Raw genomic sequence first — 17,126 nt, 5'->3', positions numbered from 1 at the left:
AATGTTACAGACAAATGCTTGGTCAAAAACCTTCCTTTAAGTACTTCTAATCAGCTCCCAACTACTATATGTTAATTATATTATATGTTAATGATGCTCAGAGGAAGCACTTCTCCACTTTCCTTTCTGTCTAGAACCAAGTCAATCTTTGTTCCTCAATTTAGTGGGAGGAAAAATGCCACTGTATCCTCCAATGTCTCAGTCTCTGAGGAAAATGTGGGCCTTCTTGTTAATGTCAACCGGCATACTTATGGCCTTGATCCTATTCCCTCATGTCTGCACTTCTAAACTCCCAATCATCCTTTTTATGCAAATATTTAATCCCTCTTTAGTCACTGTCTTCCTATCCCTACTGCTATAAACATGCCCAAACTTTTCCCATCCTTTAAAAACCTTCAACTGACCCTGCTAGCTTTTCAAGCTGTATCTTATACCTTTCCTCTTTCAGACCAAAACTCCTGGAAAAAGCCATATACATTCACTGCTTCCACTGCCTCCCCTTCCCTCACTTCTCAACCTGTTGAAATCTGTCTTCTGACCACATGCACTTGTCTAAAATTGTTCACTCCAAGGATACTAATGATCTCAACCACTAACAAGGGGCTGGGAACCTGCAGCCCCGAGGCAGCATATGGTCTTCTAGGTCCTTGAGTGCGACCTTTCGACTGAGTCCAGGTTTTATGGAACAAATCCTTTTATTACGGGGATTTGTTCTGTCAAGTTTAGATTCAGCTAAAGGGCTGCACTTGAGGACCTAGAGGGCCACATGTGGTCTTCAGGCCACAGGTTCCCCACCCCTCTGTAACTAAACCAAAAGCCTTTTTTCAATCTTTGTCCTCCTTGACCTCTTTGCAGCACTTAACATTTTACCAACCTCTGTCTCCTGGATACTTTCCCTTTCCTGGATTTTAACACTATTCTCTCCTACATCTTGTTCACTCTTTCTAATTCTACTTTATTGGATCTTCATACATCCTGATCCCATATACACTGGTGTACCTGAAGGCTCTGTCCTAGATCTGCTTTTCTTTGTCTAAACTCTCTCTTTCATCCCATTAGTTTCTATTGGCTCAATTATCTCTAAGAACTCACAAATTAATGTATCTTCCCACTGATCTCTCTTAAGCTCAGGTACTGCTTCATCAACTGTGTGGCTGGACATCTCCACCTAATTCTCCCATGGTCATCTTGAATTTGACACGTCTAAAATGAAAGTCATTATCTTCCTCCTGAAACCTACTCCTCATTCTAATGCCCTCATTTCTAATTAGGGAAATTATTGGTTTATAATCTTGGAGGCTTTTGCTTGACTTTTCTCTTCCTCCCTTCTCCATATTCAATCAGAAGCTAAAGCCTTATCAATTTTAATTCTACAACATTGTTCACTTCCATCCTTTCTCTTGACTCACACCACAACCAATATTTCTAGACTAATTTCACATTACTCTCCTCCAATTCACTCTATATTCTAGTCAACTTTACCTACTTTCTGTCCCCTGTATATGATATTCTATTTTCAATCTCCATGACTCTGCACAAGCTGCCCCCAATCCCTCCCCCAGTCCTCGAATACTCTACTTCTTCATCTCCTCTTGAAATCCCTAACTACACAGAAAGATTAGCTCAAATATCACTTTTTACACAAGGTCTTACCTAACCCTCCAATCTTCCCTAGTTGATACTCGCCCACACTCCTTAGGAAATTAATAACTTTATATTTACTTTGTACTGAATTATCTGGTTATTTCTTGTTTATCCCCACTAAAATGTAAGCTACTTGTAGGTATAGACCATTTTCATTTTTGATTCTGTATCCCCAGTACTTAGAACAGAAGAAGCACTGAATAAATGCAGTGTGGATGGAACAGAAAGAATTCATTTTTTTCTGCTTTATGCCAACAGGGAAATAGGCCCCAATACTCCAACACATTATCCAGGAGCTCCTGGAACATCCAGGCCATGAATACCCCATGCTGGACTAGAGAAGGCCTCAAGTCCCTATGTTATGGATACCAAAATTCTAATAACATCTTCCTGTCTCCATCCAGTAACTTTTCAATATCCATCAGCTAAGCTTATAAATTCTTGGTTTGTTTGTATAAAAAATAGTATTAATAACACCGCTTTCCATAACTGTGTACCATTTTTGTTGAACTACCACATAACATAAAATGATCATGCATAGAAACAATAATCTCATGCTGAAAAGTGCTTTACAATTTACAAAGTGCTTCCATCACAACTCCTCCATGAAGTAGGTAGTCTAAATACATACTGGAATGACTTTATTGTAAATTTTATTTGTCTACAACACTAAATTTTATTTACATAAGCTAAGTCTTTGTGGTCACCTCTGTCTTTTCTTTATGCTCAACAATTCTTCCCCTACAGATAGGAGCACTCCTTTGAAGCTTTCTCTTTTCTGTTAGTGGTGCATTTTCCTCAAGCTCAAAAGAGTCATCTTAGATTCCATTCTTTTAATCTCTTAAATATAGTTAATCAGCAGATTCTATCAGTTGCTCCTTCAAAGTACAAATTTGTTCATTCCTAATATTATAATTTTCTTTCAAGGCCTGAGTCCAACAAGACTTTATTATCGTAAATATCTCACCTTCAGACTTTCTCCTTTGAATCAAATGAAAACCAACAAACACACTAAGTGCCTACTTGGACATATGGCCTATACTACAGGAACAGATTAATATTCCTAAAGTACATCTTTCAACATGTCATTTCTCTACTTAAGAACCTATAATATCTTTCCACTGACTACTGGATCTAGTCTAAATTACTGAATTCAAAACCCTCCATAACTTGGCCCCACTTTAAACATCCAATTTCTGCAGTCCACAAAGTACAGAGAAGTGATTCTTAGAAAAGCTCTACCTGTTATCAATATACAATTTAATTCAATCCAATATTTAGGTCTTGGGGGTAGAGTTTACACACTACTAAAAAAGATGGAAAGGAGGAAAATAAATATGTACAAATGTACAAATAAGCACACTACAAGTTAACAATAACATAATCTCACATTTATATGTTATCTTAAGATTTACTTTTAGGAAACTGTAAAACTCCTTTAATGAGCCCAAGTATCCTTACAAAAGCAAAGATGTATTTTTCTAGTACCAATATTTTATCAGAATTGCTATATGGCAATAAGACACTGAACATAGCATTGTCTGAAGAGTTAAAAAATTACTAAATTGATGGCATACTACTGTACCATAAGAGATGATAAGCTGATTGATTTTAGAAAAACATGGAAAGACTTACATAAAATAATGAAGAATGAAATGAGTAGAACCAAAGAAAACATTTTACACAGTAACAGCAATATTGTTCTAAGAACAACTTTGAACAACAGCTAAAAAAGATCTACGAAGGAAGATGCTATTTACATCCAGAGAAAGAACTGATAAATAGATGTATAATATGGTTTGATATGTGTGTGTGCATGTGTGTGTATGTGTATGTGTGTGTGTGTGTGTGTGTGTGTGTGTGTCTGTATGTCTGTGTGTAATGGTAACCTTCTCTAGGGCAGGGTGGAGAGGGAGAAAAAATAATAAAAAGAGCACAGCTAAGAACAAAAGAAAACTTAGGAGGAAGGGCAGAAAAGCAGTGGAGCTTTGAAAACAATGTCTAGTATTTATTACATAATTTTTCAAAAAAAAAGTAAACTGTGAAATAGAAATTCATGATTTTATATTGAATCATCTTTCTATGTTGTGCTTTGTACTTGGAAAAGTTCTTTTTTGTCTTTTTTGTATTTAAGTTCAAAACTAATATAAAAAAAAACAAAAACAAAAACATGATTGTAATACAGCAAGAAATGGAAAGGTACATGGTGGACATGAATTGGTTGAACAACATAACCAATGAGGAACTCTGAAGAACAAGGTTTCTCATGGTTTCAATGATCATTAGATAACTGCCAAATAAGTCTCTCAAATTTGGTCTGGACCTATTATAACACTGGTATGGGAAACTCCTGCTACTAATACAGACTAGCAATTATTCTGCAATTTATAGTCTTAGTTGAGGAATGAAGGGATTAAATGACTTGCCTGGCACCACACAACCAGTATACGTTAGAGTGGTTGTTGAATACAGATCTTCTTGATTCATATGATCATATATCTAGAGCTAGAAGAGACCTTAGACACCATTTAGTCCAATCCTCTCATTTTACAGACAAGGAAACTGAGCATCAGGGAAGTTAAATGGCTTGCCAAAAGTGACACAGAGTAATAAGCTACAAGAGGAAGATTTGAATTCAGGTTTTCTGACTCCTGAGTTTAGGTTCTACCCACTGTACCATACTGCCAGGTGGCTCTCTATCCACTATATCACAGTTCTTTCTTATGAGGTTGTATAGTGAAGGAGAAGCTTAACATAAAATATTCAACAACGAACTGACCACTTATAAAATTAGTAAATTCAAAAAGCCTCTGAGCTTAATACTATCTTCTATTCTGGCTCACTCTGTCAACATAATTGCTTGTTAGTCTATAAATGTCTGCAGGTGTTTCTAAAAAGAATATGAATATCAAAGGAGTAAGAAAAGCCCTTGGAATAACTGACAATGGCCTTGAATATTCTTTAAACAATGATTCTCTGTATAATTATGTTGTGAAAAATCAAACCTAACCTGAGAAATGTCATTTTGTCACTGCATAATTTTGTCAGGGAAAAAAACCCCAACAGTTGTTTCTTTTTTGGGTCCATTTTAAGAATTAATACGTAATTACATTTACAAGCTAATCTTGGTAAAGGCAAAGTAAACTTATTTTCATGATTTTTAGTTTCCTTTCAAGATAAAGTCCTAACCAAAATTTTTTTCACTTTACTTACTGTAAAAAATGTAAGTCCCTATTTTAAGTTAATTGACATTTTATGTAACTTTTCCCAGTAACAATTACCATTAGATAATGAGAAACCGTGGCACATGTGTGATCCTGAGCAAATCATTATAATGTTCTGGGTCTCAGTTTTCCTGTCTACAAAATGAAGAGGTTAAAACTAGAAGATCTCTAACGACCTTTCAAATTTTTAAACCTAAGATGCAGTTCAACCCCCAAGTTTTTTCAAAGAATAAAAGGGTGGAAGGTTACTCTAGAACAGCACTATAAATTGGGAGTAACTATATAGTTTCCTGAGGGAGGTAAGGCTCAGAAGAGGGAAGAGTGAGTTAGGATTTGGGTTTTTTTGGTTTTTTGTTTTTTTTTTGGTAAGGCAATTGGGGTTAAGTGACTTGCCCAAGATCACACAGCTAGTATGTGTCAAGTGTTTGGTCTGAGGCCGCATTTGAACTCAGGTCCTCCTGACTTCAGGGATGGTGCTCTACCCACCGTGCCACCTGGTTGCCCCTGTGAGCTAGGACTTGAACCCAAATCTTAACTCCAAATACATTACCCTTTCCACTATTAAAACAGAAACATCACTTCAAGTAAACATCACTTTAACTTTAACTTTTCCCCTTCTAGATGAGGACAACTGAAATATTTTTAAATGTACAAAAGAGAAAAGGAAGTTCAGAAGGAAGCACCAAGAAGCAGTTTTGAAAGTAACATGTATAATCTATTATATATTATACTTCCTTTAAAAAGCAAGCTATGTGAAATAGAGATTCACAATTTCACATAGTATCTTTTGAGATTAGGTTGTATAAATAGAAATTTGCTTTTCTGGGGTTTGAAGTACAGAATAAAAAAGTAAAATTAAAACAAAACAAAAAATATATAAAATTAAAACGATTTCATTCTGATTAAACTTCAGAGGCAAAATTAATGCTTTTTTGAGAGTGCAGTATGGTATGTTTGGTGCTCACATAATTTGATAACATATAGTATATAAAAATAAAAACTGACATTTTAAAATGGCTGCAATCTTGATGATAAAGTTGGTCAGTGGAGAGATGCCACGAGGAAGAAGAGAGATGGAATGGCAAACATACAAATGGAAAAGTATCTGCACATCGTGCTTTTAAATTCAAGAAAAGTACGTGTTAACTACCCATTTTTACTCATTTTTCTAAAACTCATGCTCTTTCCCAGGTCAGTACTTCCCTGCATTCTTAAAGTACATTGCCACAGATATAATTTTAGGTGGTAAAGGACAGAGCTGTCAAACTCCCAGCAATTCTCAAACCAGATTAAAATGTACCTGGGAAACAACAAAATACATAAAAAATACAATACAACACAGATAATGTTAATTTGTAGTTTTCTAAGTCAATAAGTAATTGCCAGGGATCCATTTCTATTTGAGTTTGATAGCACCAATATAGAATACTATAAGCTTAATGACTTATCTTGAAAGTCATTATGAAGATCAAACTCTTAAAAATAGAGAGCCTACAATCTACTTTTTGAGTTTTTAATTTTATGGTGGCTTGCTTTTGTTAATATTTTAAATTCTGTAAACACACACTGAAATACAGTATTGAAAAGTTATTTATAAATCAAATCATGTTTTTTCTCAGAAATTCAAATTATAGTTTCAGGTAAAGTTTCTCTCTCAATTTCTGATTAAACTTCTAATTGGAGATGGTTAACATGTTAATCTGTTAATAGTACATCTACTACAAATAATCATCCCCAAATGTATACATTTGGATATTCCTGTTTGTTTTAAAGTAGAGAACTCATATAATAGGTATAGGAAATTCACACATTGCAAATTTTCATACACATTAAAAGTCACTCTACTCCTAGAAGCAGCCTCTTCTACAAACAAGTGATTTTGAGAAGCAAACCTACTCGTTGCATGGCTTACATAGATTGAACTTAAAAATATATATTTTAATAGAAGTGGTTGACAATGTAAAATTACATTTTATATACTAACCTGATATGCTCTATTGATTTGACTAGCTGCCCAACCAGCATATTTCATATTGTCTTTTTTCATTTTTGCACTTGCTTTTGGATTTGAAGCAATATGACTTGCAGACTATAAACAGAAAAGAAAAAAAGTCAAACTTACATTATTTTGTATAGTCAAGAAAATAATGAAAAACATGAAGTCATGATTATAATATGAACTATATCAATATAACTAAAAAAACACTATGTCCATATAATACATTACATTAGACAGCAGATGTAGTCTATATTCAAAATGATGTGAACTTTATATAAAGCCTAATGGGTATAAAAATGTAATTTTAAATATAGTACACAGTTAAAAGAGGAAGGAAGAAATGTAGCTATTTAAAATTATTACATAGTAACACATAAATAACTAGAAGACCCCCAGCAAACTGAGTGAATCCTACATGGAGGATTTATGGAAAGGTACTGACAAGAATTCTATAAGAAAACATGGATTAACTGGGACCTGTGTTCACACGTATGAGATTAGAAATCTACTTTACTCTTAAATACAGATTTCCTATAACCCTTTATGGTAAAAACCACTAGTTACTTTTTATACCTTGAATAAGACTCTAATTTATTTCTTCAGATCAGAAATAACAATTATTTCCAAAGTATTTGTTACTCTTATGACCATTCATCTCTATCATCTGCCATTCTGACATTTCCTTAAAGCCTTTGAGGACATCCTAAAATCTTCATTATCAATTTCAAAAAATTCAAAATTAGTATCAAAATCTTGTGCCAATTCTTATTGGGCTACATGATTTCTCTCTACTCCATCTAGAGAGAAATCAATTGCTTTTACTATATCATTACTAAAATAATCTCTCTTTCTTTCTCTGCTAGGGTACATTACCATCTTTTTTTTCAAGTTTATGTACAGTCCTATACATTAGTTTCAGAATATTAAAGTTGGAAGAGACTTCGAGAGATTATCTAGTCTCTGAGAGTTCAACTGATTCTTTATTCTCTAGTGCTTTCCCTCACCTATGTCTTTAAGAACAAAATTTCTAACCTGTGGAATGGCCTTCCCCTTCCCTCTCTCCAACATCTATGCCATCTTTGCCTTTTGAAATTCTAAATATTCTCCAGGACCTAGCTTCAACACAACTCTCCCTGATTAGGCCCTTGCCTGGTCTCCTTGGGTAGCTATATCTTACCTTCCTCAATCCTCCTATTTCACTTCTGCAACTCTCTTAACATGTTCCATTGTACATTACAGTTGGAATTATTGTATATTTACTTCTTTGTTGATATATAAGCTGTATTCTCTTCTCTGCCCTCTCCCACTCTGTATTTTCCCCAATCCATACATAGTACAGTATCTTGGAGATATTAGGTACCTGTTTAATAGTTGTTTAATGCAACTTAAAAATTATCTCTTTCCTTCAAAACTTATCCCTCTTCCTCAATCACTACTACCAATGAGTGTCCAAGTTTCGTTAACTCTAACTTCACAATATCTCTTCCATCTGTACTCTTCTCTCTAGTCACAGGGCCACCAGGCTAGTTCAAGCCTTCATCATCTCTCACCTAAACTAATGAAACAGCCTAATGATTCTCTTTCCCACTATTCTCTGCCCTTTACAATTAATTCTCCATACAAATACTAATATTCCTAAAGCACAGGTCTAATTATTTGACTCAACTGTTGAAAGAATCTTCAGAGACTCTCTATTGCCTATGAGATAAAATACAAATTTATAATCACCAAATTTCAGATTTTGAAGGGAGCTCAGTGGTCATCTAGTTTAACCCATTAAAAAAAGGTCAAGGGGCAGCTAGGTGATGCAATGTATAGAGTGCCAGCCTTGGAGTCAGGAGGACCTGAGTTCAAATCTGACCTCAGACACTTGACACTTACTAGCTGTGTGACCTTGGGCAAGTTACTTAACCCTACTGCCTCACCAAAAAGCAAAAAAAATAAAAATAAAAATAAAATAATAAAAAAAAAATATGTCACTCTAACATATCATAAAAGTGCTCATCTATCCTCTGCTTTAAAATTTCTAGTGAGGGAGAACCCACTACCTCCAGAAACAGTCCATTACACTTTTGGACAACTTTCCCGACTAACTCTCCAAAACATTTATCAATTGCTTCTGACTATGTCCTCTAGACAGCCCTTAAAATATTTGAAGATAGCTTTCTATTATTTTTCTCCTGAATCTTTTCTCCTCCAGGATAAATATTCCCCAGTTCCTTCAACCAACATTCATATGGCATAGATTCCAGATCCTTCACCACACTACTTGTAGTCCACTGAATCTTATCAAGCTTATCAATGTAATTCTGAAACTAATCTAGAACTAAATATAATACCGTATACAGATACGTTCTGACCAAGGTAGATTAGAGCAAGACTATTATCTCCTTGATGCTGGATGCTATACCTCTACTACTGAAGTTTAAGGTCACCTTAATTTTTCTGACTGCCTTATTGCACTGACTCCACATATTCATTTTAACCTGCACTCCACTAAAATCCCCATGGTTTCCAGATTAAGTGCTGTCTACTCCAATCATGTACTTAATTTTTTTTCAAACTGAAGTTTAAAACATTACATTTAACCCTATTGAATTTCATGTTATTAGATTCAGTCCAATGTTCTGTCTACTATCTGGATTCTGTCATCCCATGTGTTGGCTATCCCTTCCAGTTTTGTTCAATGTGAAAATCTGATGAGCATGTCACCCTTATTTTTATCCAAATCATGAAATAAATGTTAAACAGCACAGAGCCAAAGCACAAATCCCCGGGGCACTCCCTAGGAGACTTTCTGTCATATTAACATTAAAACCTTAACAACTACTCTTTGAATTCAATCATTAAACAAGCTATGACTCCATCCAATTATATGTCCATAGTTCTCCATCTTCTCCACAAGAATAATCCGAGTTATTTAAGCAAATGCTTCACTAAAAACTTAAGTAAACTACATCTAAATCATTCACCTAATATCCTGGATTAGAAACTATCAAAAAAAGAAATAAAGGAAAAGAATGTTAGCCAGGCATGACCAGTTCTTGAAGATCTTCAATATAATTTTTTAAATCAATTTTTGCTGCCTTTAGCTTTCCTTACCAGTTTCAGTTCATTGTCACCACTGATAAGTAAAATATTTTTGCCTTTTTTTTTTTTTTTTTGGTGAGGCAATCAAGGTTAAGTGATTTGCCCAGGGTCACACAGCTAGTAACTGTCATGTGTCTGAGGCCAGGTTTGAACTTAGGTCTTCCTAACTCCTAGGCCAGAGCTCTACTGTGCCACCTAGCTGCCCGCCTCCTCCGCCACCATCCAGGACTATGCTACACCATATTCATCCCCTATTACATGAACTTGTTCCTTTCTCCTGCATAGATCTTTAAAAAATCTAAGTTGTTTGATGACTTTTTGTATATTAATTTCATTTCATTATATACAATTCTTATTTTTCCCCATTAAACCTGAAATTCTGGAAACATGAAACAATCTTGAAAGTCTCTCATTCCTCCTGTACTGACTTCAGCCTACTATTCAGACCTATTTCATATCATTCTTCTTTTTTTAAAGCAATCAGGGTTAAGCGACTTGCCCAAGGTCACACAGCTAGTAATTGTCAAGCATCTGAGGCTGGATTTGAACTCAGGTCCTCTTGACTCCAAGGCTGGAGCTCTAACCATCATGCCACCAAGTTGTCCCTATATCATTCTTCTTTACTAATTTGTATCCGAGTTATATTATCCTTCTTGCTGTTCCCTGAATTCCCCATTTCATGTCCTATCTCCATGGCTTTATATAGGCCCCAGGCCTATAATGTTCTTCCCTCCTTATTTATCTGTGTATGTGCTTAATGACCCAAACAGAATGTAAGCTCACTGAGGGCAGTGAATTTCTCTCCCCCAGCTCTTTTTTTTTTTTTTTGCCTTTGTATACACAGAACTTAATACAATGCTTTACACACACCAGATAATAAATGCTTACTAAATTTAATGGTATACTGAATCTTGGTCTTCCAGAAAGAGTTGAATTTTATCAAAAAACAGTCTGGAAGTTTTACCACATCAGAGTGATGATCAGCCAGTTGTGAGAACCAGGGACCCTGAGTTAAGAAGGGCAAATCAAGCATGGGTCATTTTTCCAATGCTTTTACAACTGAGTCTGCTACCTTTATTACTGACCGATCCCACACTTTACCTCAACAACAACCTCCACAATATTTCTCTGACTTGTTCTATTTCCCAAAAGAAGGCCTTTTTATTTCCTTCTTAAATTACTTTGTATTTACCTATTTATAATACTTGATTTTCCCCCACAACAGAATGTAAGCTCCTTCAAGGTAAAGGCTTTTTTCATTTTTGTTTTTGATCTCTGTAGGTCCTAGCATAGTGCCTTGCCTGTAGTAAGTGACTAACAACTGTTTGATTAACTGAATTGAATAAGGCTACCAACAACTATTAGCAATGCCAGTTACTATAATGTTAACAGTTCATAGTTCTCAGATTTTCAAGAGGTATCTTGAAACAGGATCTCTTTGGACTGCCTCTATTTCCAGACTATTTAAACATCAGAGAGAAATTTATCTTCACTTTATATCAGATCAGAGATTCTTAACCTTTTTGTATCATGGACCCCTGTGGAGGTATAATGAACCCTAGGGAATCCTCCTAAGAACAGTATTTTTAAACATAAAAAATAAGATAAATAGGATTACTAAGAAAATTAAAGATTAGTCCTCTCCCTAAAATCCATCCATAGACCCATGGGGGGGCAGTCTATGGACCCCAGGTTAAAAACTCCTATCTCAAATGAATGCACTCACAAAATACTAATCAAAATTAAATGAAGAGAGTGAATTACTTAAACCTTCATTTAGTTAACTTGTATTCTACAGTGATGAATGGGAAGGAAGATTTTTCTTTTTAAATCTGTGGCTAATGCTATTGCCACTGGCAATGATCTTATAATGAAGATAACAACTCTATCATGTCCTAGTGAATGGATTCATGTGCTTTAGCAGATGACTTGCTGTAGTCAAAACAAACAAAAACCCCAAAAACATCATCAGCTAGGAGCCAACATATCAGAGAGGAAATTCATTGAACTTAGCTAGGCTGGACTGTGGATGGCAGCATCTCATTTGAATGTTATGTCACCAGTCCCATCTCAAAGACTTTCTAACTGAGTAGGACCTGTCAGGGCTTATGTACTGTAGATATAGCCTTCCAAGACAACTAGGGTAACCTCTGTATTAAGATGAATCAAAAGAATACGATTTTAATAGAATTTGCCAATCATCTTCCTAATCTCATTAGTATAGTTACATTATTCTCTCTACCAATATTCATATCAACTTTTGCACATCTAAGCTTATATGATCTTTGTCCATATTTTTTACACAAATCCTCTGTGAAAGATGCATTCCACGCACGAGAGACCTTTCTCTTGTTCTTTTAACATTTCGTGAATGGCAGTGCAGTTATTGGGCTGCCCATTTCTTCTTTTTCACCATCACCATAAGACCAGCCAATCTCCTTTACTTTATCATGCAAATCTGTTATGTGATTTCTGGTCAAGTCAATTTTGGCAATAAACTGCAGATGGTCTTTGTATCACTTGCTACTATTGACTAGTCTTCCAATAATGATAGCAAAATATGATTTTAAGTTTTATTTTTTCCACTGTAAAGTGACAGACCACATCATCTTCTAAGATTCAACTAAGAGAATTACCAGCATCCACCTCCTCAATAGCTAAGATTAAAGGCTTACACCAACCACCATACCTGGCTTAAAAAATACTTTTAAAATTTCTTTCAAATTAGTCCAGCAAAATGAACTTTAAAATTCTATCAAAAATTTATAATTAACCAAATTCAGAAGGAACCAAGCAGTTGACAGGTTAAGTTTTTTTTTTTAAGTCCTATCTCTCCTCCAACAAAGCCAACATTGCATTGTTATATCCACATAATTAAGAGTTTTGAATCTGAAATCAGACACTTACAAGCTGTGTGACCATGCATAAGTCACTTAAAATCTCTGGGTCTTCTTTTCCTCATTTGTAAAACTAGGGGATTGGCATCATGACTACTAAGTAGGAGCTCTATGTTTTCCATTTGTTTCCTAATTACATAAGTTCCTTGAGGGCAGGGTCTACATTTTATATCTATTTGCATCCTTGACAACGCCTAACAGAACGCTGGGCACAGTAAATATCTGTGACTCATTGATTCTTCCCTAAGCTTATCTTTTGCCATATATAATCAAACAGAAATGTGTCTTATTTGTTTCCCAACATAAAGTCAATCCTATCCTATTAGGAAAACTGGAATCCAATATGCCTTGAAAAATCTATTTAGTATATGTACTTTGACAGATCATTTTAGTAACACAGTTTAAGCTATCTTAAGGGAAGTTTAAAGTACACACTACTTTAAATTTAAAGTATACACATAATAGGGTTAGGCATGTCAAAAACAGCATAATCAACCACCATGAAATAAAAATAAAACTAGTTCAACATGCTGCTGATGTCTACTGCTATTTCACTTGAAGAGAACAACTTTGACTTTTAATATGGCAAGTTTTATTTTTTATGACAAAGTATCAAGCTGCTCAATTTACTTTTATATGTGTGTATTACATTACACGTATGCATATATACATAACTAAAACTGCACTAAGACTTCTGGGACATGTGTGTATATGTATGTACATATGTATGTGTATATGTATCTATATATAATATTCATTCTAAATTACATAACTAATGTTAGTTTTAAAATTTAGCTAAAACTAATCTACGGAATTGAAAAATTATTAACGATGAAAAATTATCTTTAAAATTTAAAAATTATTAGAATTTCAAATTATTACACATATTTAATCTATTAAAGATCAAAACCATACAATGAGTAACTAAAGAAAAGTTATGGGAAGTGATTGGAAAGAATAGTTAATGGATTTTAAATGACACATTTTCTTAAAATAACATTTAGCATGCGCCTCAACTCACCATGTAAAGTCCAAAAAGAGCTCTCATGTTTCGGTTGTTCAGTTTCAATGCCTGTGCAAAATATTTTCTTGAAAGTTCAAGATTTTCAAGTCCACCTTGGGTATATTTAACCTGTTAAAATTGTACATGGCTGAAATCAGTTGATTTTACTACTTTGAAATATAGCATGTTTCATCATACCACAGGAATTACTAATTGCAGTAGTTAGATATTTCACATCCAAGTCCAACATATTAAAGGAATTCATCTTAAGGTTGTTAGGACTCATCTAAATCTCAAATGCCATTTGAAGTATAATAAGACAATGCACAACTCTGAAATTTTATCTCTTTGTATATTACTGAATGTTTAAAAAAATAAAGACCCTTTCAGTAAGAAAAAAAGGCATAATAACTTCAAATGATATATTTGCAAGAAAAAAATTAAACTGAAGCATTGCATTTAATTTTCTGCTACTCAGGACTTTACAACAACACATAATATACAGCTTTAGGTATGAAGTTGTCCTGTAGCAACTATTTTTATTATTGAAGTGCTTTAGCCAAGGTTCAGTAATTACATTTCTTTTATAAATTTTCTGAGTCTAGAGACAAAATTAGAACATCACTTCAGAAACTGACTGCTATTCATGCTCGTATCATCTGTAAAGTAGGATGCAAATAAAATTCATCTTCTTGCCCCTACATATCTGTTAGAAATACAAACTTGATAGAAATAAAATCTTTATAACCTTTTTAGAATCTGCATGGACTTAGAAAAAGAAAATGTCCAAATATGTAATTAACACCAAAGTTTTTTAAGTACTTCTAATAAAAAAGTCACCACTTCAAAAAATAATTAGGGATTTAAAATTTTAAGCCTAAAACTAAAACTTCATCAGATGTTTTAAAAAATTACATCCTTATCTAACAACAATAATGAAAACAGAAACACCATTAAAATAAAGTTGAAAAAAACTTTGGTAAATTAAATTATTAAAACATTTTAAAAAAACACTTACTTCAGCAAATTGCTGACAGTATAAGTGGTTGTGTGGATTAGTCATCATAAGTTCCTCCAAACAAAACGCTGCTTTTGCATAGCTAAAGAATATAAAGAACAGAAATTAGTTCATCAAAAACTGCTGAAAAGAGTAGACTGCTTGCAACTTAAAATAATTAACAGCAATTTTTGCCATCACATTACCTATCATTTCATTCTCAAAATTCTTATAACTAAGGTGATTCGATTAATTCTAGAATTCACAAGATTAATTTATTTTTTTTAAATCTTAAAAGGAAATCTAGTTAGCAAAAAGGAAACTAGTTTTTTAAATCTGTATTAAAAGCATTACACCTAATGCTGAAGAAACAAAAATTCCAACAAGTGATAGAATTGTGCTTCTAAAAGTGTTTCTAAAGAAAGAGTATTCTAACCATCTTACTTTAAGCAACTACAGTGTAACTCAATGTATAGTTTATCCTCAATTCACATATGAAGTTACTATTCCCAGGAAATCCTAATGAATATGAGTGCTACAAGATGTGACACCTTGGAAAAGAGAAAATGGCTCCTTTACAACAAAAAGAGACTACTTTTTTTATATTCTGCCAATATATAAATAAAAAATGAAATGAAATTAGAATATGCCACTTCAAACATTCTGATGCCTACGAATGAAAAAAATAAATTACTCATTACTTTTTTCCACTGTTTGATCTACTCAAATTTCAAATATAAATATACAGATTCCATATCTGCAAACCAACTCACCAATGAAAAAGTAACTAGTATTAGTGATAAAGATATCTACAGAAACATTAATACCAAAAGCAAGAGTAACTGCTTTCTCACTTCATGGATGAAGAAACAGATTCCAAATATTCTGCCCTTCACCTTCTAATGCAAAGTATTTAGATCGTAACATATTACCTATTTAGAAAAAGAAAAGCTATGGGAAGATACTTCAGATCTATACCCTGTCCTAAGAGGGACAAGAGTTTGAGAAAAGTACACAAGATTTCAGGGCTAAATTGGCTTAATCATAGTCATGACTATGGCTCCTTTTCAGTATAAATCCAAGTCAATATTTTAAAATGCTTCAAAAGAGATTATTGCAATAGTAACAGAAGATAACAACCCAGTCAGTATTTTAAAATGCTTCAAAAGAGATCACTGCAATAGTAACAGAAGATAACAACCCAGGGCTTACTTTAAAAAAAAAAATGAATCTAACCATTTTCAAACAGCCAAATGTTACATTTGTGTCTCCCCTTTAAGAATGTGAGCTCCTTGAAGGGACTGTTTTTGCCTTTCTTTGTATCTGTAGCACTCTGTATGGTACTTGTTGGCACATAGCAAAAGTGTAATATGTGCTTACTGACTAAACATATACCCTATATTTCAATTCATTATTTTTATTTAAAAAAAAAAACAAAAAAAGCCACATTCTATATACACACCACTGCCTATACTCAAGTCAATGCAATGGTTCTAATTCTCAGATAGTCTCAAAATACATTTGTCACACTTCACTATATTTTAACCTAGCCTTAATCACAGAATACCTCTAAGTTTCCAGTTTGGGGAAAAACAGATGAATGGTCATTCTGTAACTTTAACTGGCTTCAAAGTCAAAATAGATTTTTGTAATACTATTGAAGGGGGTGGGCTGAGTACAATTATCATTTCCTTGGGGAAAAAATTACTTTCAGCTGCTTCTCTGACAATAATTTGTACTACTTTATAGCTAAAAGGCTTTGGATTACCCTGTTTAAGAGTACTTTCTACCCTGTCTCATTTCTCCATAGCTTCTTTGAAGATAAATAGGTATAATTTTCTTTCTTAAAGCAGCTGTCAAAAGAGTTGTAATAAAAAAAAGTATCTTATGGAAGAACTGACAAGATCCTTCAGTCATAAATCTAGAGAAAGTAAACATCATGATTAATACACATTTAGAAATAACAAATTTAAGGGGAAGATATTCTTATTATTCTACTGTATATTACATCCAGTTACATTCATTTAAATCTAAGTACTACAAATAACAGGATCATAGAATTAAAGCTGGGAGTAATTTTACAGGTCATTCAGTCCTATGAGGACAGGTACTAAATGAGGACAGGTACTAAGTGAAGTAAACCTAGATCCTCTAACTCCAAACTGAGGGCTCTTTCCTCTGAATCATGCTGTACAGTGCATACAAGTCAAAATTTTAAAAAGAGAGATGATAAAAAAAATTGAAATTCTGTTTAAAACTAAAACACTGTGTA

The 17,126-nt window shown here is 33.8% G+C and overlaps 1 protein-coding gene across 1 annotated transcript in view; it reads right to left on the bottom strand.

Annotated features, from left to right (window-relative positions):
- EMC2 (ER membrane protein complex subunit 2) overlaps positions 1–17,126 on the bottom strand; it is a 69,773-nt gene that overhangs the window by 6,405 nt on the left and 46,242 nt on the right. Inside the window, exons 8-10 of the mRNA XM_027849966.1 lie at positions 14,876–14,957; positions 13,876–13,986; positions 6,853–6,957 (exon numbers count right to left, since the gene is read on the bottom strand). Of these exons, the coding sequence (XP_027705767.1) occupies positions 6,853–6,957; positions 13,876–13,986; positions 14,876–14,957 (298 nt within the window). The remainder of the gene's footprint in view (positions 1–6,852; positions 6,958–13,875; positions 13,987–14,875; positions 14,958–17,126) is intronic.

The sequence above is a fragment of the Vombatus ursinus genome, unplaced genomic scaffold (assembly GCF_900497805.2).
Source record: "Vombatus ursinus unplaced genomic scaffold, bare-nosed wombat genome assembly UNPS02008961.1, whole genome shotgun sequence".
NCBI lineage: Eukaryota > Metazoa > Chordata > Mammalia > Diprotodontia > Vombatidae > Vombatus > Vombatus ursinus.
This window is presented reverse-complemented; position numbering and strand designations above follow the sequence as displayed.